Source organism: Mauremys reevesii, linkage group 23 (assembly GCF_016161935.1).
Source record: "Mauremys reevesii isolate NIE-2019 linkage group 23, ASM1616193v1, whole genome shotgun sequence".
NCBI classification, from domain to species: domain Eukaryota; kingdom Metazoa; phylum Chordata; order Testudines; family Geoemydidae; genus Mauremys; species Mauremys reevesii.
Window position 1 is genome coordinate 13,188,115 of NC_052645.1, and position 25,755 is coordinate 13,213,869.

At 57.1% G+C, this 25,755-nt stretch overlaps 1 protein-coding gene across 1 annotated transcript in view; it reads left to right on the forward strand.

The window, feature by feature from the left end:
- Positions 1–5,599: 5,599 nt before the first annotated feature.
- The window catches only part of AHDC1 (AT-hook DNA binding motif containing 1), a 109,392-nt gene continuing 89,236 nt past the window's right edge, over positions 5,600–25,755 (forward strand). Inside the window, exons 1-2 of the mRNA XM_039511563.1 lie at positions 5,600–5,639; positions 6,097–6,217. Of these exons, the coding sequence (XP_039367497.1) occupies positions 6,121–6,217 (97 nt within the window). The 5' untranslated portion in view covers positions 5,600–5,639; positions 6,097–6,120. The remainder of the gene's footprint in view (positions 5,640–6,096; positions 6,218–25,755) is intronic.

The window sequence follows — 25,755 nt, forward strand, 5'->3', positions numbered from 1 at the left end:
AGATGGAATTTCCCAATTTGACTCCTAGCCCAGACACAAGTGCTGGCTTAGCCGCCACTGCCGGCTTCTGGGGGCACCAGGAGAAGCTGATTCCCTCTGCACTGCTCCAGACAGCACCGGGAGGAAGGCGCAAAGCTGGGCCGTCCCCATGCAGAAAGAATAACGCGCCAGCGGGCCTGATTCAGAGCTGATGCCCACTCCGTCGCGTGCCGTGGTGTTACTCCTGATTTACACCAGCGGGTCTCTGCTGGCTGCGCATACGCTCTCCCAGAGGCACTCGGATTTCTCTCACACTCGCAGGCACACGCTGGGTGAACCCACGCCCCTCTGTGACACCCGGAGCCCAGCGATGCTGCCAGATGTCCAGCTCTGGACGGTGCAGGGATTGCGTTGCCACGGCCCTCCCGGGAATTGATTCAAACCGACCACAGCGATTTCCTGCTTTTCAGACTTGTAGGCTGCCACAAAGGTCTGCAATAACTCAGTTAAAATCCGGCCTCCTCTGAGGATGATTTTTTGCTCTGAAACCCTTCCTGTGCCCCTGACCGTAGAAACCTGGCTTCTGCCCCCCTGCTCTGACCCCGCTCGTGATTAGACGCAAGTAGGAACAAAATAAGTTTACAGCCACATCGCTGCAAAGGAAGTGTGCGTCTCAGGAGGCCAGTCCAGCAAGCCTGTCTTTAAATATAAGATGAATACAGTGCATAGGGATGTGTACCTTCTCGCATGTTCACCACGTGCATGGCACAGCAGGGCTATACGGCTAGGCCGTAGGACAGCCTGCCGTTCCAGCCTGGTTTTCTAGGGTTTCCTTTCAAGATTACAGATGGAAGGGTCCCTACCGGGCCTGTAAAGATGAAACGAAAAGCCTGGATCCTATGCACAAGTTCAGCGGGCGACAAACCTGCGCCCAAACCCAGGCACGGAGGAGGGCCGGCCAGCCAAGCCAGCCACAAGGTGGCAGCGTAACCCCGCACTCAGGCTACTGAGGCAGCACCAGGTGGGAGAGAGAAACAAGGCCCCTGGGCAAGTTGGGTTCCCGTTAGCCCCTGGTGCGTCTCCGGGAAGATCAGGGGGGAGTCGGGCCCCCGTGTGAACAGTGACTGATGGGCTGCGGGTGCCGGTGGGCGTGCCCCTCTTTGCAGGCGATGGCGGTTTTGGCACGCACTGGTGCGCGCCGTGTCGTGCCCTGCCGTCGACGGAAGCGCTCAAGGCCTCGCGTGTGGGAACTGACCCTGGTTCGCCTGCCTGAGCCCCGAGCGATTCAACACGCACGGGCCCCGGGGACTGCGCGTCACTAGATTTCCCCCTGGCAGGGAATGGACCCATCCAGGCGCTGCCCGTCGGGTCCGCCTAGACCTGCCTGAACCGGGGCCTGGCTCTGGCCGACGCTGGATCTCGCCCAGCTCCCCCTTCTCTCTAGAGCGGAGCAAGTCGGGACCTCAACGGCCGTGGCCCGGAGACGTTTGGCGTCTACGTCCAAGACGCAGGACTGCGGCCTCTGTCTAATGGGAACGGGGGAGGCTACGGGGTGGAGCCGGGCTCAGGACCGCAGCCCGTGTGGATGCAGTCACTGGGTGTAAGTGGGAGGGTTGGCTCAAAAGCCAACGGGGATGATCAGGACAGGCACCCACTCAGGACTGAGGCTTGAGTGGGGATTTGGGCAGCTCAGACCCTTTTGATTGTTTGCCACCAGGGAGCTGAACACAGCGATGGCACCCGCAGCCCCGTGGTTGTAGGCGAGAGGCTCTGTTCTTTTCTACCCCTTTCACCCCATGAGCTCGGCGCCCTTCACACGTAGTAACGAATTAACCTGGGTCTGGTGATTATCCCCGTTTTGCACAGGGAAACTGAGTCACCTAGAGGTGACGTGACTTGCCCGAGCAAGTCTGTGGCAGAGTTGGGAAGAGAACCCAGGAGTCCGGACGCTGAGTCAGTGTGCGCTCTAAGCAGGGTCTCTTGCTTTAACTGTGTGTGTGTCTAGGTATAGGCTGATGCCTGGGCTGAAAGCCATTACATGGTGAAATTCAATCCAGGGGCTTGGGGATAGAATAAGCTCAAGTGGTCTATATTGATTCTTAGGCCCCTCGGATTGAGTTACAGCCTTAGGAATGGCGCAGGGCCCGTGCATTGTTATTCACAATCGGAGAGGCGCACGTATAAATATTCAGCTAGGATTAATTGCTTCTGGAACAGAGACCGATGCAGGTGGCATAGCCGAACAGGGCCTCCAGAACGAGGACTCTCGGTCCGCTTATAAAGTGGTGACTGCCACCAGCACCCCGTATGACATCTGTATGTGCGGTCACGAGCATCGCACGGGACATATAGACCAACAGAAAGCAGGGGAGGAAAGGGGACGTCCTGTCAAAGTCAATGGGAATTTTGCTACCAGTTTCAAACCGGAGCGAGGGGATGTGGCAGGTCCTACCCATCTCCTTTTAATTCCATGGGGCTTTGGGCCCGGTTGAGATGTATTTTTTTATGATAACTATAGAGATGAACTTCAAACCCGACAAAGGACTTGGACAGTTTTAAGCAGCTCTTTGATTAATACGTGACCTTTCAGTGCTGTGGATGAAATTAATAAATCTTTTCCATTTAAACCTATGCCGCTTGCAATGTAATGTTTTCTGTACAGTCTCCCGGGGGGGAGAATCTGCTCCTTTTCTCTGCCTCAGATGTGTGCTATGCCCACAACTCCACTATAGTGCGGCGTGGGCATTTACACCGAAAGAGGCAAGATTCCTGCCAGGTAAAATCCTAGGAGATCAGAGTATGTGGATCCTTCTGGATTTTGATCAGTGACTAAAAAATAGCGGAACATTCAAGGCTGACCTCGTGGGCTAAATGATAAAAACAGCCTCTCCATGTGCTCACTCGAACACCACGGGTCGTGTGCATGTGCAAATTCTATCAATGAGCCAGGTGGAGGACGTCCATCCTGTTTGCAGCTGCAACGTCTAATATCGTGCTGCTCTCTGCATCATCTGCTTACCTACCAGTCCCCGGCAGACCCACTGCCGTCCCTGAGATCAATGGGGTGAGTGCAATGAAGAGGACTTAGTCTTAGGTGTTTGTTGATCCCCAAATATTAATTAGAATTAAATATACAATAAGCACCCTAGAAGTGTATGCATGGATGATATATCCCGGTGGTACGTTTTCTGTTTCATCTGCACCTATGTGTTACTTCATTGATGACTCACGTGTGATTAAAATTCTAGTGATAGTCCCAATCCTCTGGAGTTAACCCTTCACTCATCACTCGGGAAAATAGAATGTCATAACAAACATCAGTCATGTTATGTATTTTAATTGTATTGTAGTGCTGAGCCTATGTGACATTAACAATGAGCGAGTGCTTTGAGATCCTTGTCAAGACGGGCCTATAGAAATGCAAATTAGTATTTAGAGGCGGAGATGCATGGGGCAGGACACTGGACTGAGGGACAGGAGACCTGGATTTTACTCCCAACCCTGCTACTGACCTGCTGTGTGACCTAGGGCAAATCATCTCCCTGCTCTTTGGGGAAAGGAAGTATTTTTTCACACAATGCACAGCCAACCTGTGGAACTCCTTGCCAGAGGATGTTGTGAAGGCCAAGACTATAACAGGCTTCAAAAAAGAACTAGATAATTTCATGGAGGGTAGGTCCATCGGTGGCTATTAGCCAGGACGGGCAGGGATGGTGTCCCTAGCCTCTGTTTGCCAGAAGCTGGGAATGGGCGACAGGGGATGGATCACTTGATGATTCCCTGTTCTGTTCGTTCAGTCTGGGGCACCTGGCACTGGCCACTGTGGGAAGACAGGATACTGGGCTAGATGGACCTTTGGTCTGACCCAGTATGGCCGTGCTTAGGTTCTGTTTCCCCTCCTGTTTTGACTGTAATCTCTTAGAGGCAGAGGCTGTCTCTTTCTACATGTCCACACAGGGCCGAGCATGGAGCGGTACCAATCTTGGCCAAGACTTCTAAGCATTACCATGATAGCAGTGATGCTAATGCAGTTCCTAGGGCTGTCGATCCCTCACCGTGTTTTACGTGAACAAAATAGAAAGTGAGAAATGGTCATGCAGTTTGCTCGTGCTTCAGGCACGGCTTTGGATTTTGCACATGCAATTTTACCATGCATGTTTGAAGTGTGTGTGTGTGTGTGTGTGTGTGTGTGTGTGTTGATTGGGTATATGAGGAATATTCCACCAAGATCCACTTTGTACACAACCCTGTACTGCCAACTCCATACGTTAAAAAATGACAAGTCAAGGCCCCAAGCACCATGAGATTGGCTTAAAAAGCAGGAGACTCTTTCAAGAGAATTCAGCTGGGGCTCTTTTCGTTTGCCTTCTGGTTTGTGACGCTTTAGGGAGCCTCGAGGTCACATTTTAAATCTTTTGGCCACAACCAGGTTTAAAAACTTACTTGTTTTTAATAAAAGCTGAGAATCTCTTGTACTCACATGACTCCAGGGGCTGGGGCTTTAATAAACACACCCAGTACCATGGCAACCCCTGCACCAGTGGACTGCAAGCACAAGTTCACCCACTGAATAAGTCACATGGAGGTGGCTTGAATATTTAGGCTGGTGTTTCCACAGCCACTGTCAGGGATTTGGATGCTTCCTTCCCAATGGGAATCGGGTCTCAGGATCCTCTTGAATGGCTTTGAAAATGTCAGCCAGAAAATACACAGCCACCCCACCTGGAAACAGGGAACCCCTAGACCCTCCAGCACCACTGCCCTGACCCTAGTGCTGAATCCTGCAATCCTGAGGCAGTGCAAGGCAGTCCCTGTTGGTCCTTTGCCAGCACCTGGCCTGAGCCCTTGTCCACGGCTCAGACCCTGGTGTCACCCCCTCCCAATGCCATAGTCTGGCGACTGGCTTACCTTAGCCCCCCCCCGTGCTTTGCTGCACATTGGGCTACCCACATCTGCCATCCTTGCCTCTCAACTGCCCTTCTCTCCAAATCTGACTGACTACCTAAGAGAAAACCACGGGGGTTTTGGCAATGCTGAAAGAAAGTGGATTTTTTCCCCATCCTGTGTGCGTTTAGGTAGCAAGATAATCAACACCTAGCTCCCTGGGATTGTACGGTTCTCTTTGTCTCTCCCCAGAATATCCTAGCAACAGCAGGGAGGAGAGAACTCCAACCCTCCAGCAGCCCCACTGGAGCGGAAGGAGAATCCCCACCAGCAGTAGAGAGCCTATGACACACACACCGCGGAGCAGTTCCGCTTCCACCCAGCAGAGGGCAGCGGTGCCACATCCCAGGAACTAAAAAAACCAACCAAACAAAAAACAACCCCGAACCGGCCCGTCCTGCGGTTCCCAGCGGGATGCGTCCGGCGGGCCCCGCAGCCTGCCGGTGGGTGCAAAGTTCAGCCCCAAACTTTGCAGAAGTTGGGCGGCCGGGCGTGGCGTGGCTTCAAACACCGCCCGGTTCCCCCCCCGCGTGGGCTCCACGTGCTCCGAGCCCACGCACCCAGCTCCCCTCCCCCCGCAGACAGGCCGGGCGCCCCCGGGATCCCGGGCTCCGCCCCTCCCCGGCTCGGGCTTTGCGGAGACTACAATCCCCGGCATGCCCCGCCGGAGCGCTCCCTGGGGTTCCGGCGGCTGCTCCGGCTGCTGACAGGCGAAGGTAAGCAGAGCTCGGAGGCAGGCGGCAGCCGCAGCAGCAGCCCCCAGAGCTAGGGAGAGGCAGGCGGGAGCGAGCCCGTCCCCAGCCCGGCAGGCTCGCCGGAGCCCGGCAGGCAGAGCGCAGCAGAAGGCGAGAGAGGGAGGCGGGAGGAGGAGGAAGGGGGGGTGGGTAACGAGCAGCCTCAGCTGCAAAAGCCCGAGCTCTGCTCTCTGTCTTCATTTCCTTTTCCCACCCAGCCCCGAGAGCCGCGGCGGAGGGTGGAGAGCGATTTCTCCCAGGCTTGCACCCCCCCTCCCTCGGCTCCTGGCTTTTCTTTTGTGTGGTTCCCAGGCAGGCGGCAAGCAAGGAGGGGGGGGGGTGGCTAGGCTAGGCTAGGCGGGGGGGGGGGGGGGAACAAGCCCCGCAGAGTTGCTTGAGGAGAATGTGAGCAGAGGCGATGAACATGCTGTCATTGAAGGTGGCCAGTGGTGCTGAGGGCTCCATGAATCTCTCTGGCAGCAAAGACTCAGCCCCAGTGGAAGAGAAAAACCTCCCGCGGCGGGCGGCTTCGGAAGGGCTGGGTGCCCAGCAGCCGGCTGGTAAGTACCAACCTTTCCCTTTCCCTGCCCCCCCTCGGCCCTTGGGATCCCCACGCTGCTCCGCTCGCCCGGCTCCTCGGCGCTGCTGGGTTTGCCAAGCAACCCCCCCCCCTTTCCTCTCCCCCCCCCCCTGCAATGAGCTAATCTAGTAACTTGCTGCAGAGTGCTCGGGCAGCAAACTCTGTGGGGAGGGGGTTAAAGGGCACCGTGCAGTCCAGATGAAACAGCCTTTGTCTCCCAGTGTAGCGGCTTGGCAGCAGTGGAGGCCAAGTGGGTTGTATTTCTCTGATTTCCTGTCCGCCCTCCCCGAAGCCCACACCACTCCAGCGACTGCCTCGCAATATGCTGCGAAGCAGCCACCTCTCCATCTCTCGCTGGCTGGCTTTCTGGGGGTGTGCCCTCCCCCCCACCGCCACCCTTTACTGAAAACAAAACCAAAAAAAAGACTCAATCCCTCCCGAAAATCGCTTTAGGTGTAAACACTAATCCTGCCTTGCACATGCAGATGGGGGCGATGCAGGCAGGGGCTGTGCATTTGAGAAGCCCCAGAGTAAGAGGATATGTTTACTAAGTGGCGGGGGTGGGGAGTTGCTTTGAAAGGGAAGGGTGGGTGGCGGGGGGGGGGGGGGTGGAATGGAAGATCAAGCCAACAGTCCTTTATTATTTCAGCATGTGGGTTTGGTTCGAGGCAAAAGCGTGGGGGTGTCGGGGACAGACGCCTTCTGGCTCATTCCCCCCTCCCCTCCAACCCCCCAGTTTGGCAGGGCGAAGTTGCATCCGCTGCGAGAGTTGTTCCCAAATTGCTGGAGTTTTAATTGCAGTGCAAGGAGCAAAAGCCGCAGAAATGTTTGGCAAGGTTGATGTGGTGGGGGGGGGGGAAGGTAAAGGCTGGGGTGGGGAGACATTGTCTGGCAAGCAGAGTTGTGTGCACGCGCTGGCGGGGGGTGTTACTAGAGCCAGCGTTACCTGTGGAACAAAGTCGCCTACTTCTTTAAATAAATAAATAAATAAGCCTGGAATCTATGCATTTCCTTTTGGAGGGATGTGATTTCACAGGGTTCCTCTGCCTGCCTCCCCCTGCATGTGGGATTGCTGAGTGACAGCTGTCAGGCTGGCTTCTGTCCACTAGAAGGCAGGCGGCAGTTATAATGAAGGATGTCAACAAAATTTGTGGTGATATTTCTTTTCTCGTGTGTGCGCCTGTATCTCGGTTGTATCAGCCCAGCCCTTCCTGCTGTGCCTCCCCCCTGCCAGCTCCAAAGGGGTGGGGGCTGCTGGACAGCAGAGGGATAGACCTTTGGATGGTGGGATTTGTGGGGGGAGTTTTCTTTGTGGTCCATAGAGGCCTTTAGTTGCAAGCATGGTGAAGGTGCTTGGCTGGGCTGTGCAGGGGGGAATGCTGCACAAAGTTGGATGCATTGGAGACCCTGCTGCTACCTTAAATTCTACAGATCTAGTTCTTAGGGGCCAAATTTTTGTAAGAGTCTTTTCTTTTGGGTATTTTTTTTTAAATCCCCTTGGTGCCAAGGCGCTGCAGCCCCTGCTTGCAAATAACACACTGGAATTCTTAGCTCAGACCCAGACACAGGGTTGCTGGAGTAACTCCACTGAGCGGCACTAGTGGGAGACCAGAACTACTCCCCTGGGTGCTTAGTTGGAAAACACTCAGATTCTTATACATCTAGAAAACCAAACTACCCTAATATCCAGGCTGAGGAGACTGAATACTCTGCGAGCTCACTTGGCAGGGGCCGGTTCCTCCCATGCAAGACCAGGTGGCCAGTGCATAGAGAACTTGGCATGTTGCTTTGGGAGTGGAGATCAAACGCCCTATTCTGAGCTCAGTTTCGCTGCTATAAACCCAGCGGTCAGTGGAGTGACTCCAGATTGGCACCCACGTGACAGAGAGCAGAAGCAAACCCTAAGGACTTAGGCACCCATTCAGCAAAGCACTTGAGCAGGAGATGAAGACCCACTGAATTCAAGGCGACCTCCTCAGAGCTTTGCTGAATCGGGGCGTGATGACTCACCCGGTGTCCCCTTGCAGTGGCTGTCTTCTTGTCGGTGGGATCTGGAGCGGGGGCGGGGAATGCTGTTCTTTATACCTATGCAACCTGAATAGGCCAAACCATGCCTCGTGCAACTCCGCTGCAGTCCACTGCCCCCGGGATCGTTATGTGGCAGGGCGATTTTAGCCCACTGGACCCGACTGTGCCCTCGCTCGTGCTGGTTTTGCACTGAGCAAGTGCCCCACTCCCTTCCTCTAACGCACATGCAGAATAGTCTGGCTCTGTTGCTTTCAATGGAGCTGCTCCCGGTTGGCACCAGTGTTGGTCAGAGCAGGATTGGCCCCGGTGCCTTGAATGTGGGGTTGAAGGGGAAGTATTGGCATGGACGTGATGCAGCGTTGGGAGCTGGAGGCTGGCGAAGGAGAGGCGGTGGAAGGTTATAGGAGGCCTGAAGGGGCTGGCTGGACAGAGTGCCTGCCCGGGGCGCCTTAGAAGAGGCAGCAGGGACCCAGGGCAGTCTGTTTCTGCTGAGATCCCGAGGAAAGCTCTGGGAGAATTGTAGGCTTCTATAAATAGCGTGTGTCAGCCAAGTGGAAACAGGGCCTTGAAATGCTCCTGCTATTCTCCCGAGTGCTGGAAACCAGCTCTTGGTAAACAGGGCTTTGGTGGGGAGGGCTCTTTCCTACTTCTGGACTTGTAATGTGGATGGATGGGGGGGGATTTCTGCCTGGAAATGGAGCCCAGCACCCCATGGAGAAGGGGCTCTGGATACCAGCCTGGGGCTCTGGCTGGCTGGATGTGCGGTGGGTCCTTTGCATTGGAGATCTTCTCCCCTGCCCGCGGGGCACCGTAATGGTCAGTCAGGTATGTGCTGTCCTGTCGGGCTGAGCCTTACTGAAGTGACTAGGGATTCTGGGTGCCCAACCTGAGACCCCGTAAAGGGGCCTGGGTTTTCAGTAAGTGCTGAGCATCCTGCCTCTGAAACTCAGCCCCCTTTAAAGTGGATCAGGTCAGGCCCCCAAAATCCCAAGTCGCTTCTGAAAATCCTGCCTCTCTGTATGAGCGCATGTGATCAATGTATCCATTGTCGACTCGCTAGATCCGTGGGGGGTCATTGTCTCCTCTGGCACGTCACCATTGACTTGGAGTTATTCCTGGTTCTACACCTGGTATGAGCGAGCAGCGACTCAGAACTGAGATGTTTAGCAAACCCATTGTGCGGTGTGTGTGTGTCTGTGTGTAGACCATGTTTTTGGCCAGATCCCTGGAAGGGTCATGTGAAACGTGCAGTAGATCCGTACATTTTATATCCATGTGGAATAAAATCCAGCAGGAGGTGGTGTTACATTTCCAGCCCTGCTGATAACCTGGGTCTCTGTAGGGAATAAGAATAAATGTTCAGCTTTCCCCACCACCTCCATGTCAGGTGATGCATGACGGGCGCTCGAAAGCCCTGGCTTTTGGTGTGTTTGGGGCAGACAGGTAAAGCTTTGCTGTGGAGCATGGGAAGTGTATTGCCCTGTGGCCTGCTGGTTCACAACCCTTCCCACACTGGTACTCGCTGGTGCAATTCGCTGCCCCTTGGCTCTGCTGTGCGGCATTGTCTGTTGCACAAGAGTGCGTTGCAATGCATGCTGTGACTCCGCCTCTCTGTAGCACACCTGTTCTGGTGCTTTGCACAGTTCCCCAGGGCACTTTGGCTCTCTTCTGCAAATGTGTGACTGCATTGCTCACTGGGGCATTTGTGCACTCCTGAGGCAATGCCCTGACCGCTATGACACACCAGCCAGAGAACATATGTGCAAATGCACTGTGCTCTATGGCTCCTAGGCTTTGTGCACGTGGGTGTATTACTCACTGTGAAATAACCGGTGTGTCCCCCTGGCAGGGCCAGTCATAATGCCTCCTCGCACGTACTGGTGCATTGCACAGACCAGCAGGACACCTTTGCTTCTTTGCACACTGTCCTGTGCAGAGCACTAGTGCACCGCCTCTCTCCTGCATGCTCAGACTGGTGCGTTGCACTCACCGTTGCCATGTCTCTTGTGTGCACATGCACTGGTGCATTTTATCATCCACTCTTTCACCTTTGCTTGGGCACATGGGTAAATGTTTTGTTTCCACAGCAAAACATAGCTTTACGGCTGTAATTTTCTTTTTCTTCAGATGTGATCTCTGAGGTGCCTGCTGCGATTCTTAGTGGGGTATATTCTGGAGCCCAGGATGACAGGGATCTGACACACTCTTGAGATAGTTTGGCGGTGTAAAGAAAAACAGCCTGGAGTTTACTGGGCTGCATTCGGGGCCCAGGCTGGCTTGCTGTCGAGAGGGTAGCATGTGCTTGCAAGGTGATAAGGTGTGTGCGGGAGAACACACGAGGAAAGCGTCCCACTTCCCGCTTGGCAGTACTCGTCCATTTGGGCTGGGAGCTTGCTGAACTGGGCTCGGTCTCAGCAAAGCACAAAGATATGTGGGGGGCTGAGTCCCTGTTCCTTTCTGTGGGTTGGCTGCTGGGGCTGCGTATGGGGAAGATGGGCGCGACTATCTCCTCTGCGGGGCTGGCATCAGTCACCGGTTCCATTGGCTGTCACAGAACCGGGTGTCCCCGTGCGTCCTGGGTGCAAAAATCGGCATCAGTGAGTCCTGCCGCAGCCGGGGGAGGGGTGTCACTGGGAGTCGCATCCCTCTCCTTCCTCCCTGCTCCCCGGCACTGCACCTTGCCGAGCCCCGAGACAGGCTGATGTTTTCTTGGCGTGGGGAAGGCTGCGGGCCCCCAATGCCCTCGGGGCGGGGAGGTTCCCGGGGCATGGAGAGACCACTCAGGGGATTTAATTAACTAACGGAGCCCCCTGGCCCAGGGGAAGCAGGGTGCTGGGGGAGGGGGATGTTGGGTGGAGCGGGTTTCCAAACAATGGGTTGCCCTTTGGGGCTAGTTACTTGCCTGGGCAGGAGGGCTGCCCCAGGGGAGCATCTGTTAGAGCTTGCAGGATGCATGCAGAGCCGAGCCGGGGAGAGAGACGCAGCGTATCTGAAGTTGGTGTGTCCCCCTCCATCTGGGAGTGAGCTGCTAGAGAGAAGAGTTGCCTCAGTCCAAGGGAGGGGTGAGGCAGTAGCAGCCTGGGAGACCCCAAGCCCTTCCCCCAAAAGCGCTGACAGCAGTGGTTCTGTTCCCAGCTCTGGGAGTGGGATCTAGTGGTTAACGGAAGTGGCTGATAGCAGCCCGTGGTCCGTAGCCTCCGCTTGGCTGGTCGGCGTCTCTGCCATGGGAGAAGGGTAGGACCAGACCGGGTTTGTGAGACAAAGGTGAGCCTGGCTCTGCGCGCCAGGTGCTGGAGATGGGGAGCCGGCTGCCTGGTACCCAGGCCAGGGGAGTCTGTTAGGGCGGAGCTGTTCTGCGTCCTCTGCCAGCCCAGGTGGGTAGCAGCAGACGCGTGAGGTGGTGGAATGTGACTTGCAGGCCAGGCGGAGGCTGGGTGCAAAGTGCGAGAGGCTAGTGAGAAGCGGCAGCAGCCGTTGGGCCCTCTGGGGGGGTGGGGTGGGAGATCCCAACCCCCCTCCATGGAGGGGGCGAAAGGGATGCAGCAGGGCATGCTGGGTCGGGGGCAGGAGACTAGGTCATGGGTCTGGGAGACTCAGATTTTCATAGACATGGCAAGTCGAGGTGGGTGTTGAAGAGGCCACAATGGGGATTGTGGAGGGATGCCCCATCAGAGGCGCGTGCTTAGAGATGGGGGCTGTTGGGGATCCCCAGCTCAGAGGAGATGATGGGTTGGTGAGCCGAGACCTGGATGGGGAGGGGACGTGTGTGCAAAGGTAGGAAAAAAGACACTTTTTAGGGACCGAGAGACTCCCCCAGGCACACCCCTGGGGTGGAGAAGGGGGGTGAGACACATTGACGTCTGGCAGACACGACCAGGGAGGGCAAGCGACCGCTCAACATAGGTGTATGTGGAGACGTGGTTGAATGCCGACGCATCCTCAAATGGCAAGATATGAGGAGACTGTGGGAAATTGACCGTGGTACCAGTCTTCCAAAAGGAGGATGCCCTGATCCTGGCGTTCACTGGCCAGGAACTTCTCTCCTCCCATGTTAAATAAAGGGGTGCACTTAAGAGAAAAATGTCAAAGGTCCCAAGCCTCTAAAGGCTTGTGCAGGTGCTTAACATCCATGGTTCTACCCAAGCTAAGCCTGGATGTTAGTCTGTGCAAGATCAGGGTCTAAATATCTGGAGGTTAATGGAACCTTGGCGCAATAAAGATCAAATCTTGCAGTACTGTAAATCCAGGTGGCTCTTTGGAAGTGGCTGAAGCTATGCTGATTGACCCCAGCTGGCCCCCAGGAATTTCCCCAGAATAAAATGTGATGGCTTTGGTTGGGGTGGGATGATACAAGGGACGCTCTTAGGGGAGCACGGTGGATGAGCTGTGATGCACCTCGATTTTAGTCGCGTCTTTGATAGGGTCTCACAAAATCTTACGGGGAAAGTTCAATCGTCTTGGTCTGGAAGGGGCACCTGTGGGGACCGAAAAGTGGCTGAAGGATTGTGGTCAGGCAGGGATGATAAAAGTCAGCGCCTGGCCCAGTGTTAGGGGCCTACCAGGGGCTGCTTTAGAACCAGTCTTGATGGTCCAGAAGATACTAAACTGGGAGGAGCCGGGAACGCCAAGACAGACAGAATAACCCCACGGGCTCTGGAGAGATCAGAAAATAACAAACGAAGATTTGAGTTTGGTGGAGGACATTCAAGTTGGATGGGACTTTGCTGCCAGAATGAAATTTTGACCCGAGATTGAAGAGGTGGAAAAGCCATAACGTTTAGGGAATGTTTTCTTCTTATTATTTTGTTCCTTGTTTTTCAGTGTGGCTAGTAGAAAGCCCTGGGAAAACTAGCCGGACCAGATCTTGGATGAGAAGGGAGGAATGTGGGAAGGAGTAATGGCCTGGAGGAACCGAAATGTGACAGTGGGCAGCAGGTTGAACAGGGAGGGCTTTGCATACTCGCAGTGCCCTGTGATAACAAAGGAAGCCAGGGCAGCCTTGGGCCTGTGTGCTCCAAGACCTGGAAGAGGGGAAGCTAGTGTCCTCCTTCCTCCCGGTACCACCCACCCCCTGCTTTGTGTGATGGGGGGGCTGGGATGTATTGACCCTCAGGGCCTGTTGGAAGGACCAGCAGGGGAGACTGACTGGGATCTGGGGAAGGGTTTTATTTGTGCCGTGATTTGGAGGGGTTTCCCTTGAGGCGCCCTTCTCTTGCCTACCGATCCACCAGCCCACTGGCGCCTTTGTAACACTTCCTGCAGCTGCTGGCGTGTTGGGTGCTTTTTATAAGTGGCAGTAAATCTATAGGTGGTTGGATTGTCCCAGCAGCAGTGCCCCGGGTATGCCGTGCTCGGCTCTGGGCATCTCGTAACCAAGGGAGAAGTGGGCTCATTTGCAGAGGGTCGAGGGAAGAGCAGCAAAACCGATTCGGGGCTGGAGAGGCCAGCTGACATGAGGTTGGCTATGGGCTGGAGTGAATGGGGCTGGGGGCATATGCCAAGGCTGCAGGGAGATTAGTTTGCATGGGCCTGGGAGAGGAGAGGAAAAGAGGCGGAGGGAAAACTTCGGCTGCTGTCAGGGGAGGAAGCTTCCTGGCAGTGGGAGCTCTGGGAGCGTGGCCTAGCAGCTCGGGGCACGTGCTAAACCCGTCAGCGTATCGCGGGCTCTGAGCCTGCTTGGGACGGGGAGCTGGGCTCTGGTTTTAGGTACTTCTATGGCCCCTCTTACTATAATCCCTCAGTGCCTCCAGTCTTCAGTGTATTTGGCCTCACGTGCCCCGGGAGGCCAGGCAGCGCTGTTACCCCCTTGTGCAGAGGGGGGACCTGAGGCACAGAGTGATAAAGTGACCGGGGGGGGGGGGGTCTGTGGCAGAGCAGGGAATTAACGCAGGGCTCCCAAGTTCCAGGCTCATGCCCTAACCCCTGGGCCCCCCTTTCCTTGCACCAATAGGGGTTGCTGCCCATCGGTCTTTTCCATCTCTGATTGCTAGGGGTCCACATGTGTTGTGCGTGCTGGGGTGGGAGGGGAGACCCCAGGGATTTCTCCATGGCAAGGGAAGCTCCTGGTTCTGCAGCTGGTGGGGGGCGTTGGGCGCATGCTGTAACATGACCCTGGCCTGCTCTGGCCCAGCCTGGGCTTTCCCCAAAGAATCCTGGGTCAGTGTCTTGGACCATCTCGCTCCATAACCAGGTCTTAGCTGGTTTCTCTGCAACTCCCCCCTGTGCCGGCTTCCCCAATAGCCGCCACTCACATGGCGTGTTCTCCCGGGTGCCCCCAACATGCAGACCTGGTCCACCTGGGTGTTCATGGGATGTTGTGGCGTCTCTCCCCCGCTCCCCAGCACAGCCATCCCTGAAAAGCTGCATCCTGGGAGGGCCGGGGGTGAGCGTGATGAGAACTCCGGGCCAAGAGGGAGGGCAGGGGATAACCCCGTTCAAGATGGGGCAGGACCCCCTGGGTGGGAGCTCTGGGGTGTGCAAACAAGGGAAGCAGTGAGGATGGGCTGGGCCTGCCATGCCCAGGGGAGCTGGTGGGGAAGAGAGAGGCAGGATTGGCAACAAGGAAGCACCCACCTCCCCACCACCACCTCCCCATGCCCACTCACCTGGGGGCTGGGGTGAACCCCCTTGGGGAGGGCCGGGGGGAAGAGGCCTGGGCTGACCCATGACCAAAGGGGGATGCTGAACGTCCAGGATGAGACAGGGTGCCAGGACCTCACGCGGCGGGCAGGTGTCTTCAGGTCCCCAGGGCCCGCTGCTGGGTGCAGAGTGGGGGCTACCGCTGGAGCTGCCGTGGGTCTAGTGGGTGCTGTGCGGGAGGGGCGAAACGGAGGGGCCGAGCTCTGTGTGACGGGGTGGGGGTGGCTGCCCCCCCCCCCCGATATGCTAGTGACGGCCGAGGCCGAGTCCAGCTGCTCATGTTGGCCGTTGATGTGTCCCAGCTGTCTGCTGGCCCCTGGGAGCGGCTGGGCGGCTCTGAGGTGCTGGGGAGTGGGTGTGGAGAGCCTGGCTTGCCAAAGGACGAGCCCGGGGGGGTGTCTGCTGTTTGGCTGCCAGGCGGGCGTGTGTGCGGGGTCCGGCTGGGGCCTGCTCCCCACGAGCCAAGCTGCCATCTCGCCCCCGGGCTTGGGGTGGAGGGGGAATGGAGGCGGGTGGGGGGCGCGGTGCCTGGTTGGTTCCTTGCCTGGCGAAGGCCTGGCTAGCGCGGAGCTGTCGCCTGGCTGATCAAAGGTGAATTCCTGAGCCAAAGGCCCAGGAGCTGTAATCCTCGGGCTGCAGCCTCCTGCTTTCCTTCCCCCCCCCCCCGCCCACCCCCCAGCCCCACAAGCAAAAGGAGCCCAGGTGGAGGTGCCTTCCTCCCATCCAGGGGGCTCCTCATCCCAGGCAGTGTCCGCGTCAGCGGTTTGTAAGGAGATGAAAACAATCCATAAAGCTTGTTCTCAGGCCTGGCATTCTCCCTCCTTCCCTCCCTCCCCCTGTTTTCTCCCTCCTCCTTCTCACCTCTGCTCCTCTCAGATGCTTCAAATGCAGGGATGCCCCGAAGGCAGCAGAAGCACCTAGCGAGTACACACTAAATATTTGAACATGGATGGGCAGCTGGAATTTTGCCTGTGGGCCTCCCCCACCCCCCGCCATGACCCCTTCTCCTCCCAGGGCGATGGGGCAGGAGGGACAGACATAAGAGTGGCCAGACTGGGTCAGATTAACGGTCCATCTAGACCAGTATCCTGTCTTCTGACAGTGGCCAATGCCAGGTGCTTCATAGGGAATGAACAGAACAGGAAATTATCAACTGATCCATTCCCTGTCGCCCATTCCCAACTCCTGGCAAACAGAGACTAGGGACACCGTCCCTGCCCGTCTTGGGTAATAGCCATTGACGGACCTACCCTCCAGGAATTTATCTAGTTATTTTTTGAACCCTGTTATAGTCTTGGCCTTGACAACATCCTCTGGCAAGGAGTTCCACAGGTTGACTGTGCATTGTGTGAAATTCTCTGCCCTCTCTACCCCGCTGGCCATCCCCATGTTCAGGAACGGGGCTGTGGAGGCCTTTGCTCTCTGCCAGGCATGATGAAAAACACCAACCCCCACCCCCTCCGGCAAGCGCAGGCCTCTTTGCTAGAGGGGGATCTCGGCTACCTATGGAGAGCCGAGGAAATCAGCGGGCATCTCTCGGACACAAAGCACTCTCTCTGCAGCCCCTGGCACACAGACACATGCACTAGGAGCCGCAGTACCTGCCTACGAGCTAGCATCTCAGTGCATGCTAGTATCCCATCGCTGACACCAGCGTGCCCCCAGCCCACACTTACGCTCCCCCAAGCCAAGAGGCGCTGTCCCCCATCACATATATCTGCACCCCCGAAATGTTCTGATACACACACATCCCCCGCCCAGCACAGGCCTGCAGCTCCCCACCAGACACAGGCAAACATCTGCTTTCAGAGCCATGTCTCCCCCCCCATGGTTTCCCCCTCCCCCAGGCTGAGAAGCACCCTCCAGCCCAGCCCCGAACCCTGCAGGGGCTCCTGACTCCCCTCCCCTCCCCAGCATTCCATGGGAGTGAAACACACGAGCTGGCAGGGGCTGTCTCTCTCTCTCTGGCCTGCTCTCTGATTCCTGAACAAAGCCTCCCCTAGTTCTCCTGGGAGCCAGGGCTGAAACAGGAGAGGCGGCTTCTGCTGCCGCTGGCCTGGAATGGCTAATGATTGTTGCTCGGTTCCACCTCGGCTTTGCACTGGGAGAGCCAGAGCCTGGGGTAGGGGCACTGGGGAGGAGAGGAAGGGGCTGCACGGGTTTGTAGCTTGTGGGGGCTGGTTTGGGTAGTTGTCAGACTCTGCGGGGGTTTACCAGCACACTCCCTTCCACACCCCCGCCTTCCAGGCCTTCCCCAGGGGGCATGCGGTGCTGAAGGGTGTTCTTGCCTCTGCTCTGGGGGGTTCCCTGTGCTGTCACGGGGCTACAGTGACTGCCCAGCTGCGATCCTTCCCTGGGGACCTCTCAGAGAGGAAGTTGAGATGCAACTGGAGTGTAAGCACCCTACGGGCAGAAATGCTGGGCCAGTTCTGTTCTACCTGCCCCTGGCTGGAGGGCAGATCAGCAAAGCCGGATTCCTTCCAGTGTGGCCGAGAGCAGAACCTGATCACTGCTATCCCTGCACCTCAGCAAAATGCCAGGCACCCAGTGGTGCTCCCAGAATTACAGGGCTCTCTTGGAGAAGGCTTAGAAATCAGTCACCCTGGTGGATCGAGGGGAGGGGAAGCCACGCTCATGGATACTGCTGAATTCTGGGGTCCCCAGCAGGTCCCCTTCACTTACCTAGCCCCGGTCATCTGGGGAGCTCCCTGCATTTTACACAAACCTCACAACTGCCACATTGCGAGGTGGGTCAGTACCATTATCCCCATTCTAGAGAAGGGGAAACTGAGGCCTGGAGAGGGGCTGTGACTTGACCAAAGCCATGCCAGAACAGGGCTTTGTCAGAGCCCAGCTTAGAAGCCAGGATTACCTGGGTCCTAGTCCAGTGTGCAGGCCACTGGACTGTGCCATGACGGTGGTATTCAGGTGGGCGCATGTGAGCCTGCTCACTCTCTAGATACATGCAGCAGAATGAGGCTTCCCCTCCCCATCCGCCTCCGGTGAAGCAAGCCCCTGTCGGAGCGCAGTCCCCGACAGCGAAGGTTATTTTAATGGATGCATTACTTTAAACGAACCCTTCGCCATCTGTTCCACCCCCTAATTACGAATGCAAAAAAAGCCCATCTCGCAGCCAGCGCAGGAGAAAGTAAAGATATAAGTGATTTAAATGCATGTAGCCGCAGCTCTGCAAGCAGCTGGGATGGGCTGACTTCCACTCCTTCCTTTCGTCTCCTAAAGTGGGGCAAGTGGCAGGGGGCAGGGCCTCTGGTGCCCCACGCTGAGGGTATTTCTTCTTGCAAGGGGAAGGGTGGCTTTGCTGGAGAGCAGGCGCTGGCTCTCAGGAGGGGGCAGCAAGGGGGCACCTTGTTCCCCTCCCCCGCAGGTTAGCTTTGCCCCACGGCTAAATTTCTCAGCTCCTAGGATTCTGAGCCTTCAAAGTGCAAGGAACCGTTTTCTGCCTTCGTTTGCTCCAGTGCATTGTGGGAATGCCAGCGGGGTGGGGGGAGTGTGTGAGAGAAAGAGAGAGACACACAGCTGCATGCCGTTTCAGACAAACCCTGGTTCTAATCAGCTCTAAGCCGTGCCACCACTGACACGTTCAAGGCAGCTATTCGGTCAGGATGCTGCTTATTAGATGTTTACGCTGCAGTTGTGCCTCGAGACCAGGCAGTTTGGGAGCTGGGGCGCTAGGCGCTGTACAAATAGCTGGTAAATGACGGTGCCTGCCCCATAGAGCATAGGGGGTGAGACTAGGTGACTTGCCCAAGGTCACAGGGGAAGTCGGTGGTGGAGCAGGGACCTGAATCCAGGTCTCCTGAGTCGTAGGTTAGTGCGCTAACCACTAGCCCATCCAGCCTGCTAGTAGCCCCATGCTAATATAGCTTATATGGACATGTGGACAATGGTGCCTCATAGGCCAATGGCAGAGATGAGCCTCTCAGTCCAGGGAGCTTCCAGTCTAAGATAGATGAAAGGGTCAATAAAAAACAACTGATCACCCCAGGAAGAGAAGCGAGGCTTGGCGAGGGGGGTCAGAGGGTTAAAGCCCACAAAGAGCAATGGGAGAGGTGATGTCTCAGAGAGTGTCGGCCGTTCCCAGGGCAGTGGGTCATACGCCGTTGCCTGGTTTCGCGTCTTTTGGGTCCGTCAAGGTTTCTGGCAGCCTGATCATGCAAGATTTCCCGGTGCCCTGAGCTTGGCACCGTTGGCCCCAGGATTTTGTAATTGTACAAGGAAAGCTAATGCGAATGCCCACGTCTGATGGGTGGCTATTGAAAGGGTTGGCAGGGGGGCTTTGTCAACGCCACCTCCCTGTAAGAGCAGCTGCACGGCTCTTGCTACAAGATTCGGAGGGGGAGCTGCTGGAATCACATGTGGGGTCATGGGACAGCGAGAATAGGGAATGCCGAGACCCACTCTGCGCCCTGGGGGTAGGGTATGTGCGTTAGACTGCGCTGGTGGGACAGAGACCACGAGGTTCACCCGGCTGCAGAGTCATTGCCAGCCTGTTCTTGGAGGACCAAATTCTGCGCTCGTTCACACCAGTGTAAATCGGTTGTCTTCAGAGCGGTTACTCTGGATTTACACCGAGAGCAGGACCTGGCTGGTAGTTTCCAATGTCGTCATTGCGGCTGGCTTTGTTGTATGTTGTACACGTGAAGGGGAAAGACTATTCAAAACTGTAGGGCAAGATTTTCTAAAGTGGCTAGTGATTTTGGGGGCCCAACTTGGGCACCTTAAAGGTGCCTGATTCTCAGAGGTGGGGTTGCTCGGTGCTTTCTGAAAATCAGGCCTCTGTAAGGTGGCACCAGAATCACTACCCCTCTGATACCAGAATCACTAGTCGCTTTCAAAAATCTTGGGCGCATTCTTTGACAAGGGAGCTGAGCAAAACTCCTAGCTGTCCTTTGTCTCGCAGAGCAGGAGAGCCTGAATCAAATGCAATGAGACCATTTCTGCAAGGGTAATGCCCCATTTCACTCCATCGGTTTGACCAGCCAGGTCAGCTGATATGCCTGAAAATCCAATGCCACACGGAAGGTCGGGGTATGTTTTGCCTAAGTGGTGCTGTACGTGTGCATGCATGTGTGCAGCTTGTGCGCTCGGGGACGTTCTCTGGCTCTCAGCAACACCCAGCTCTCATGACCTTTTCTATTTTTTCTTAAAGCCGCAGCTCCTGGAGTCATGTGATTACAGGAGACTCTTGGCTTCCATTTGGGGGCGGGGGGGAAGTGTGTGTTTCTCCCTCCCCCTGTATGGTTGCAGAGAAGCTGGAAAACCCAATCCCTAAAGGGTTAAATACCAGAAAGCAAATAAAAGGCCTAAAATGTGTATTTTTAAAATCTCATTATTTTTAAGCCAATCTCATGCTTGTGGGGGTCCTGACTTGAGATTTTTGATCACTTGTGGGTGATGAGTCTGTCTTCTGTGTATGCGCAGGGCCATGTTTCTCCCTCTGGACGGACGGACACACACACACGGACACACACTCACTCTCTCTCTCTCTCGAAACCGGCAGCTCCCTCACACTGGTGTGGTGCCCTGGGGTCGCTATAGACCACCAAGGGATGAACTCTGCCAGCCCCGCCGTACGGTGTGTATTATCCGCCCCCTTACAGATGGGGAACCAAGGCAGAGCGAGGAGAAGTGACTTGCCCTGGCTCCCGTAGAGAGACTCGGGCAGAGAAGGGCATTGGACGCAGATGGCCAAACTCTTCGCCCTGTGCCTGACTCCACCAGATCCAGCCTTCCTCTCTGGGAAAGGCCAGGGGAACCATGGGGCGGGTTGGCGATGGGGGCGTGGGAGCCGTAGGGAGAATGTCACAGGCTCTGCAGCCAGCTGGTTCCTCCTGTCCTAGGGAGGGGAGGCAAGTGGATGAGGGGCTGCTCTGACCCTTTTTGCTGTTCCTGGGGATGGAGTCTGCCAGTGAGTTCAGGCCCACCCCTAGTCTTGTCTGTGTTCCTGGGTGCTCCAGTCTCTCTGTGTTCAACTGCAGCAGATGCGCCAGCACTGCAGGAAGAGGGAATTAAGTTGGGCTGGAGGAATTTGAAAGCTTGCTGCAGGCCTAAGGGTCTTAGACACCCCTGTGGAGACGGGCAGTCATGCAGAATTAATCCGAGCAGCAGCCCGGCTCAGCTTCAGCCAGTGCAGATCTTCAGGAGAACAAGAGGGGAGTGGGGTGGGATGGGGGAGCGTGCCGAAGTAAAAGGCAGCTCTCGATGTGGAAATTTAATAATAAAAAATTCAAGCTCTAACCTGGCCTTCCCCAGTCTCCAAGGTGGGGAGAGGAGGCGGATGAATTCTGCCAGGGCTTAAGGCAGACTTGTCGGAGATAGCAAATGGACCCCCACTGCTCCAGCAAACAGCAGGCGTGGGCTTGGGGGGGTGGGCGGATTCTGCTCTCATGGCCCTGACAGAGGTCGCCTGGCTTTGCACGGGTGTGACCGAGTGTGTGTGTGTGTGTGTGTCCACCAGAGAGAGCGCTCCCTGATGTCTCCCCCATCTGTCCCCCGATGGGAAACCTCGCAGCCCTTCCCTGGATGGCTTTGGGCCGTCTGCTCCGGGGGTGCCTGGGCTTTAAAGGGAAGGCATGTGGTGTGGGGGAGACGGGGAATCCTGGGCCGCCTCCACATGCTGGACCTCTGTGACCCGCGTCACGTGACCGGGAAGAGCCACCGATGAAGGCTGATCTCATGGAGCAGCAGGCCCCGGATCATGTGGCTGGCGGAAGCCCCGGTCTGCAAAGGGGCTGCGGGAGGGGGAGAGGTGCCTGATGTTCCTTCCCCGCCCCCGAAGGTGGAGCCCCTCCTGAGCGGGCAGAGCATGAGGAACGCCCAGCCGCCCAGGCTCGCCCTTCCACGGGAGGGTGGGAGAAGGGGCAAGACTTCTGCAGACCAATGGGAAAATTCCCCAACCCCCTCCCCCGTGTGCAGCCCCCCGGATTTGGGGCCGTGCCCGGCGGGGTCGTGGCGCTGTCGAGTGCTCTGCAGCTGTTGCCTGGCCCTCTGCTCCTGGGTTTTATAAATAATGCAGCACAGAGGCGTGTTGGCAGAGAGCGGTGCAGACAGTCGGATCGAAGGAGCCTTCAGCACAGAGCGAGAGAGCGAGAGGCTTGTGCAACTTGAACCTTGCGGTCGCTGAAGGTAGCCGGGCTTCGTCTGGCTGGCGCATTCACCTGCCCTCTGCTCAGCCGCCCGGGAACGGCCGCAGGGGCCCCGCCGGGTAGGTCTGCGCCAGCTGCCCGGGGAGCTGTGGAAGGGAGCTAGGCCTCAAGGGAGCTGCTTCCCTGTGTTTTGGAGGTGGTGTCCGCACTGGCTTTCAGCCGAGGCCCGCTGGGTGCTGCCGGGGCCTTAGATAGCCTCACGGCCCCGCTGGGGTGAGGGGAGGTCTCTTGTGCCCACTGAAACCGAGGGACGGGGACTTGGCCAAAGACGCTGAATGGCAGAGATGGGGGTAGGAGCCAGGCGCACTGACCCCCAGTCGTGGGTCCTGACAGCCTGAATACAGCTCAGAGAACCCAGGTGTCCCCAGTCCTCTCCCGGAGCTGGGAATAGAACCCAGGAGTCCGGACACCAAGCTCCGTGCTCTCGCCGCTAGACCCCACTCCCTGTCCCCGGGGAAGGAGGTGTGCATTTTCCGAGTGTGAAGGTGTGCGTGTGCGAGCCGCAAGGAGACCGCCGATCAGCCTGTTCTGGGGGCACCCCGTGGAGTCTCCAAGGTGACACCCACACACCACGGGGGCCCTTGCGCCCGCGCCTCGTGGCTTAGTCGCCCGATGGCGGAGCCTGGCTTGAAAGGTTGCCATAGCAACCTGCCGTTGCTAAACTAACCTGAGTAAACATTAACGAGGCAGCCGAGAGCCCCGCTTGGGTCGGGGTTGGAAGTTGGGATGCTCGGCAGGGGGTGGCAGAGGGAGCCGCTGGGGGAGGAGGCGGAGGGGGCAGTGGGTGGCACACAGGCTTTGTGCGGCTTGGTGCTTGGGCCCTGCAGGGATTAGGGCAGGGGGGGTCCGAAGCCAGTCCAATGTCCATGGTCTTCCCTATGCCCATCTCCCCTTCTCCTGTCTCCGGCAGCTTCTGGTGCAGCCAGCAGGAAAGCCAGGCTCCCAGTGAGGAGCCAGCGACGGACTAGAAAACAGTCTTGTGGAAGTATTTTTTTTTCCTCTTTAATTTAATTTCCGGCTGCGGTTGGAAAGATGCACAGGGAGGAGTGTGGTCTATTGGCCAGAGCAAGGGGCTGGGAGTCAGGACTCCTGGGTTCTCTCCCAGGCTCTGCGTGGGAATGTGGGCCAATGGTTAGAGCAGGCGTCGCTGGGAGTCAGGATTCCTGGAATCTTTTCCAGACGCTGGGCGAGGGTGTGGTCGAAGTGCGGGAATAGGAGCTGTGGCTCCTGGCTGCTGTTCCCAGCTCTGGGGGGAGAGTTTACAGCAAGGGCCTAGGAGCCAGGACTCCTGGGTTCTACTCAGGTTCTGCTGCTGCCTGGCCGGGTGACCCTGGACATGTCACTTCCCCTCTTTGTGACTCGGTTTCTTCTATAAAAGGGGGGTGAGAACACTTCAAAAACCTTTGCGGCACAAAAATCTCTTTCTGCTGTGTTCCTCCAGCTGGCCTGTTTGCTGAGTGAAAAGGTCCGAGCCCAATAGGCAAGTGGTTCCAGGGACAGGGCACGGGGAAGGTTCCCTCCCTGCTAATAGCAAGCCGTGGGGCTACCTGTGTGGAGGGGAGCCGAGCCTGTGAGCGGGAGATCGTGCCTCAGCAAGAGGCGAGGGGGCCTGTGTCCCAGTCCAGCTCCATCAGGTGGTGCTGGGAATTCCCGGAGAGCCCTGCCCAGCCAGGGCTTCTGGCGCTTACCTTGGGAAGGAGCAAAGCAAACCAGGCTCTTGTCCTGGGGGTGAGGATCGTGCAGGGAGCCAGGAAGTTGCACTGCAGAGGGCGGGTTTTCTTTTTGTTTTTTCCCCAGCTCCGGGCTGCCTGCGGGGGCTGTTGGTCTTGTTTGATGGGGGGGGACGGCGGCTTCACGGGCGACGTGCAGATGTGTGGTGCTTCGAAGGGAGTGGGCTGCAGGTTGGCAGGCTGGAGGGGAAGCCCCTCAAGCTGATGCAAAGCGGCTGAGTCCTGCCCGGGTATTAACACTCTTGTCAAAGCGCTTCAAAGAACTGAGCCTCCCAGCCCACAGGGCATGTAGCCAAGTGTCTCCACTTTACAGATGGGGAAACTGAGGCACGGGGCATTTAACTGACTTGGCCAAGGTTGCACGAGGAGTCAGTGGCGCACAGCAAGATTAGAACGCGGCTTCCTGGACGGCCGCCGGGGGCCTGGCCTGTGTGGCATAGGGTGTAAGTCAGGGCAGAATCTGGTCTCCATGTGACATGGGTCTGGCCCCAAGCGCTAGGAGCTGGAGTCAGCGTCTGAAGTCAGTGATGCAATTGACAGCAGTGGCATGACTGAGATCAGAGTCTGAATCTTGGCTCCCGGCCCCTCAGCTATCAGCGAGGCCCTGCCCCGGGTGCAGGTGCATTTCTGCTGCAGGAGTCTAACCTTTCCTTCTCTATGGGTAGGGGGTGAGTCACAGTGATCTGGGGCCGGTTCCCCCACCACCACCCCGGTCCTTCAGCCTGGCACAGCTCCCCTACAGCCTGGGCTCCAGCAAGTGAAGACGTTACCTGTGGCCTCGAGCACACCTGTATTTTTCTCGCGATGGGTGGGTGGCCGCAGCCCCTGCCCTGCCCCCTCGGGCATAGCGGGGTGAGGTGGCACTGGGAAAGGCGAGAGGAGGTGGGCATACTGAGCGAGCTGTTTTGGGGGAGACCCCCCTGTGTGTTGGGGGGTGTGTGTGGGGGGACTGGAAGGATGGCCTGAGCCCATGTGCGCAGCTGCTGAGGTCACCCCCCCCACACACACACACACAACCCCCGCATCTCATCTCAGGGCTCTTGCTCCCTGCTCCCCTGGGGCGTCCGCCCCATATCCCCTACTGTGCTCCCCCCCACCCGGTGTGGGAAGCTAAGCAGCACTTCATCCCTGTGCTCCACTGACTCTGAGCCTGACTCTGGCGGCGGGCAGGGGCCGCTGGCGGCTGTGGGTGGCGGCCAGGCTTGTGGCACAGGGCCGAGGTGCAGGGAGCGTTCCGGGGGCGTGTGCGTGCATTTGTGGTGAGGCTAGGGCGTTTCTCGGCAGCCGCCGCCTCGCCTCCCCACCTCCCTGCAGTTGCCACGATGAGTCAACTGCCCGGGTCCCTCCCTTTCCTGGTGGCTTCTCTCTTGCTTTGTGGGGTATGGTGACCCCGTAGATCCAGCACCCCCTGCAGTCAGAGGCAGTGCCGAGCACCAGGATTTGCTTGTTCCTGTGGCTGTTTCTCTGCCCTGGCCGTGCTGGCCGCTGCGCCGCCTGGTGAAATGGGTGATGATTGGCTCGTGGCAGTCCGGCATCAGTCACGGAGAAGGCGCTGTGCCCCCTCATTTGTGTCGCGGGGCTTCAGGACAGTAATGGAGCTCATTAGAGTCGGAGGTGCAGGTGCCCTAGGTACCTTGCTCATCCCAGAGGGCTGTTAATGAGCGGCGTTAACGAGCAGCTCGGCACTGCACTGCTCACTCCTCCTGAGTCTGAGTGAGGGAAGAGGCTTGATTTGAAAGCAGGACTCACAGGGCTGTGTCTGAAATTGCAGAACTGCCTTTCGGTGGGAGGTGGGAGCGGCACAGCTGTGGCTGGGTTTGACAGGAAGGGGTTAATGAAAGGCCAGTGGTGGCTGGGGTCCGGCTTCTCCTCCCTTACCCTGGGTCTCAAAGGTCCCCCTGGTATTTATTTGTTTGGTTTGGACCTGACATTTATTTCTTCTTTTCAGTGCGGAG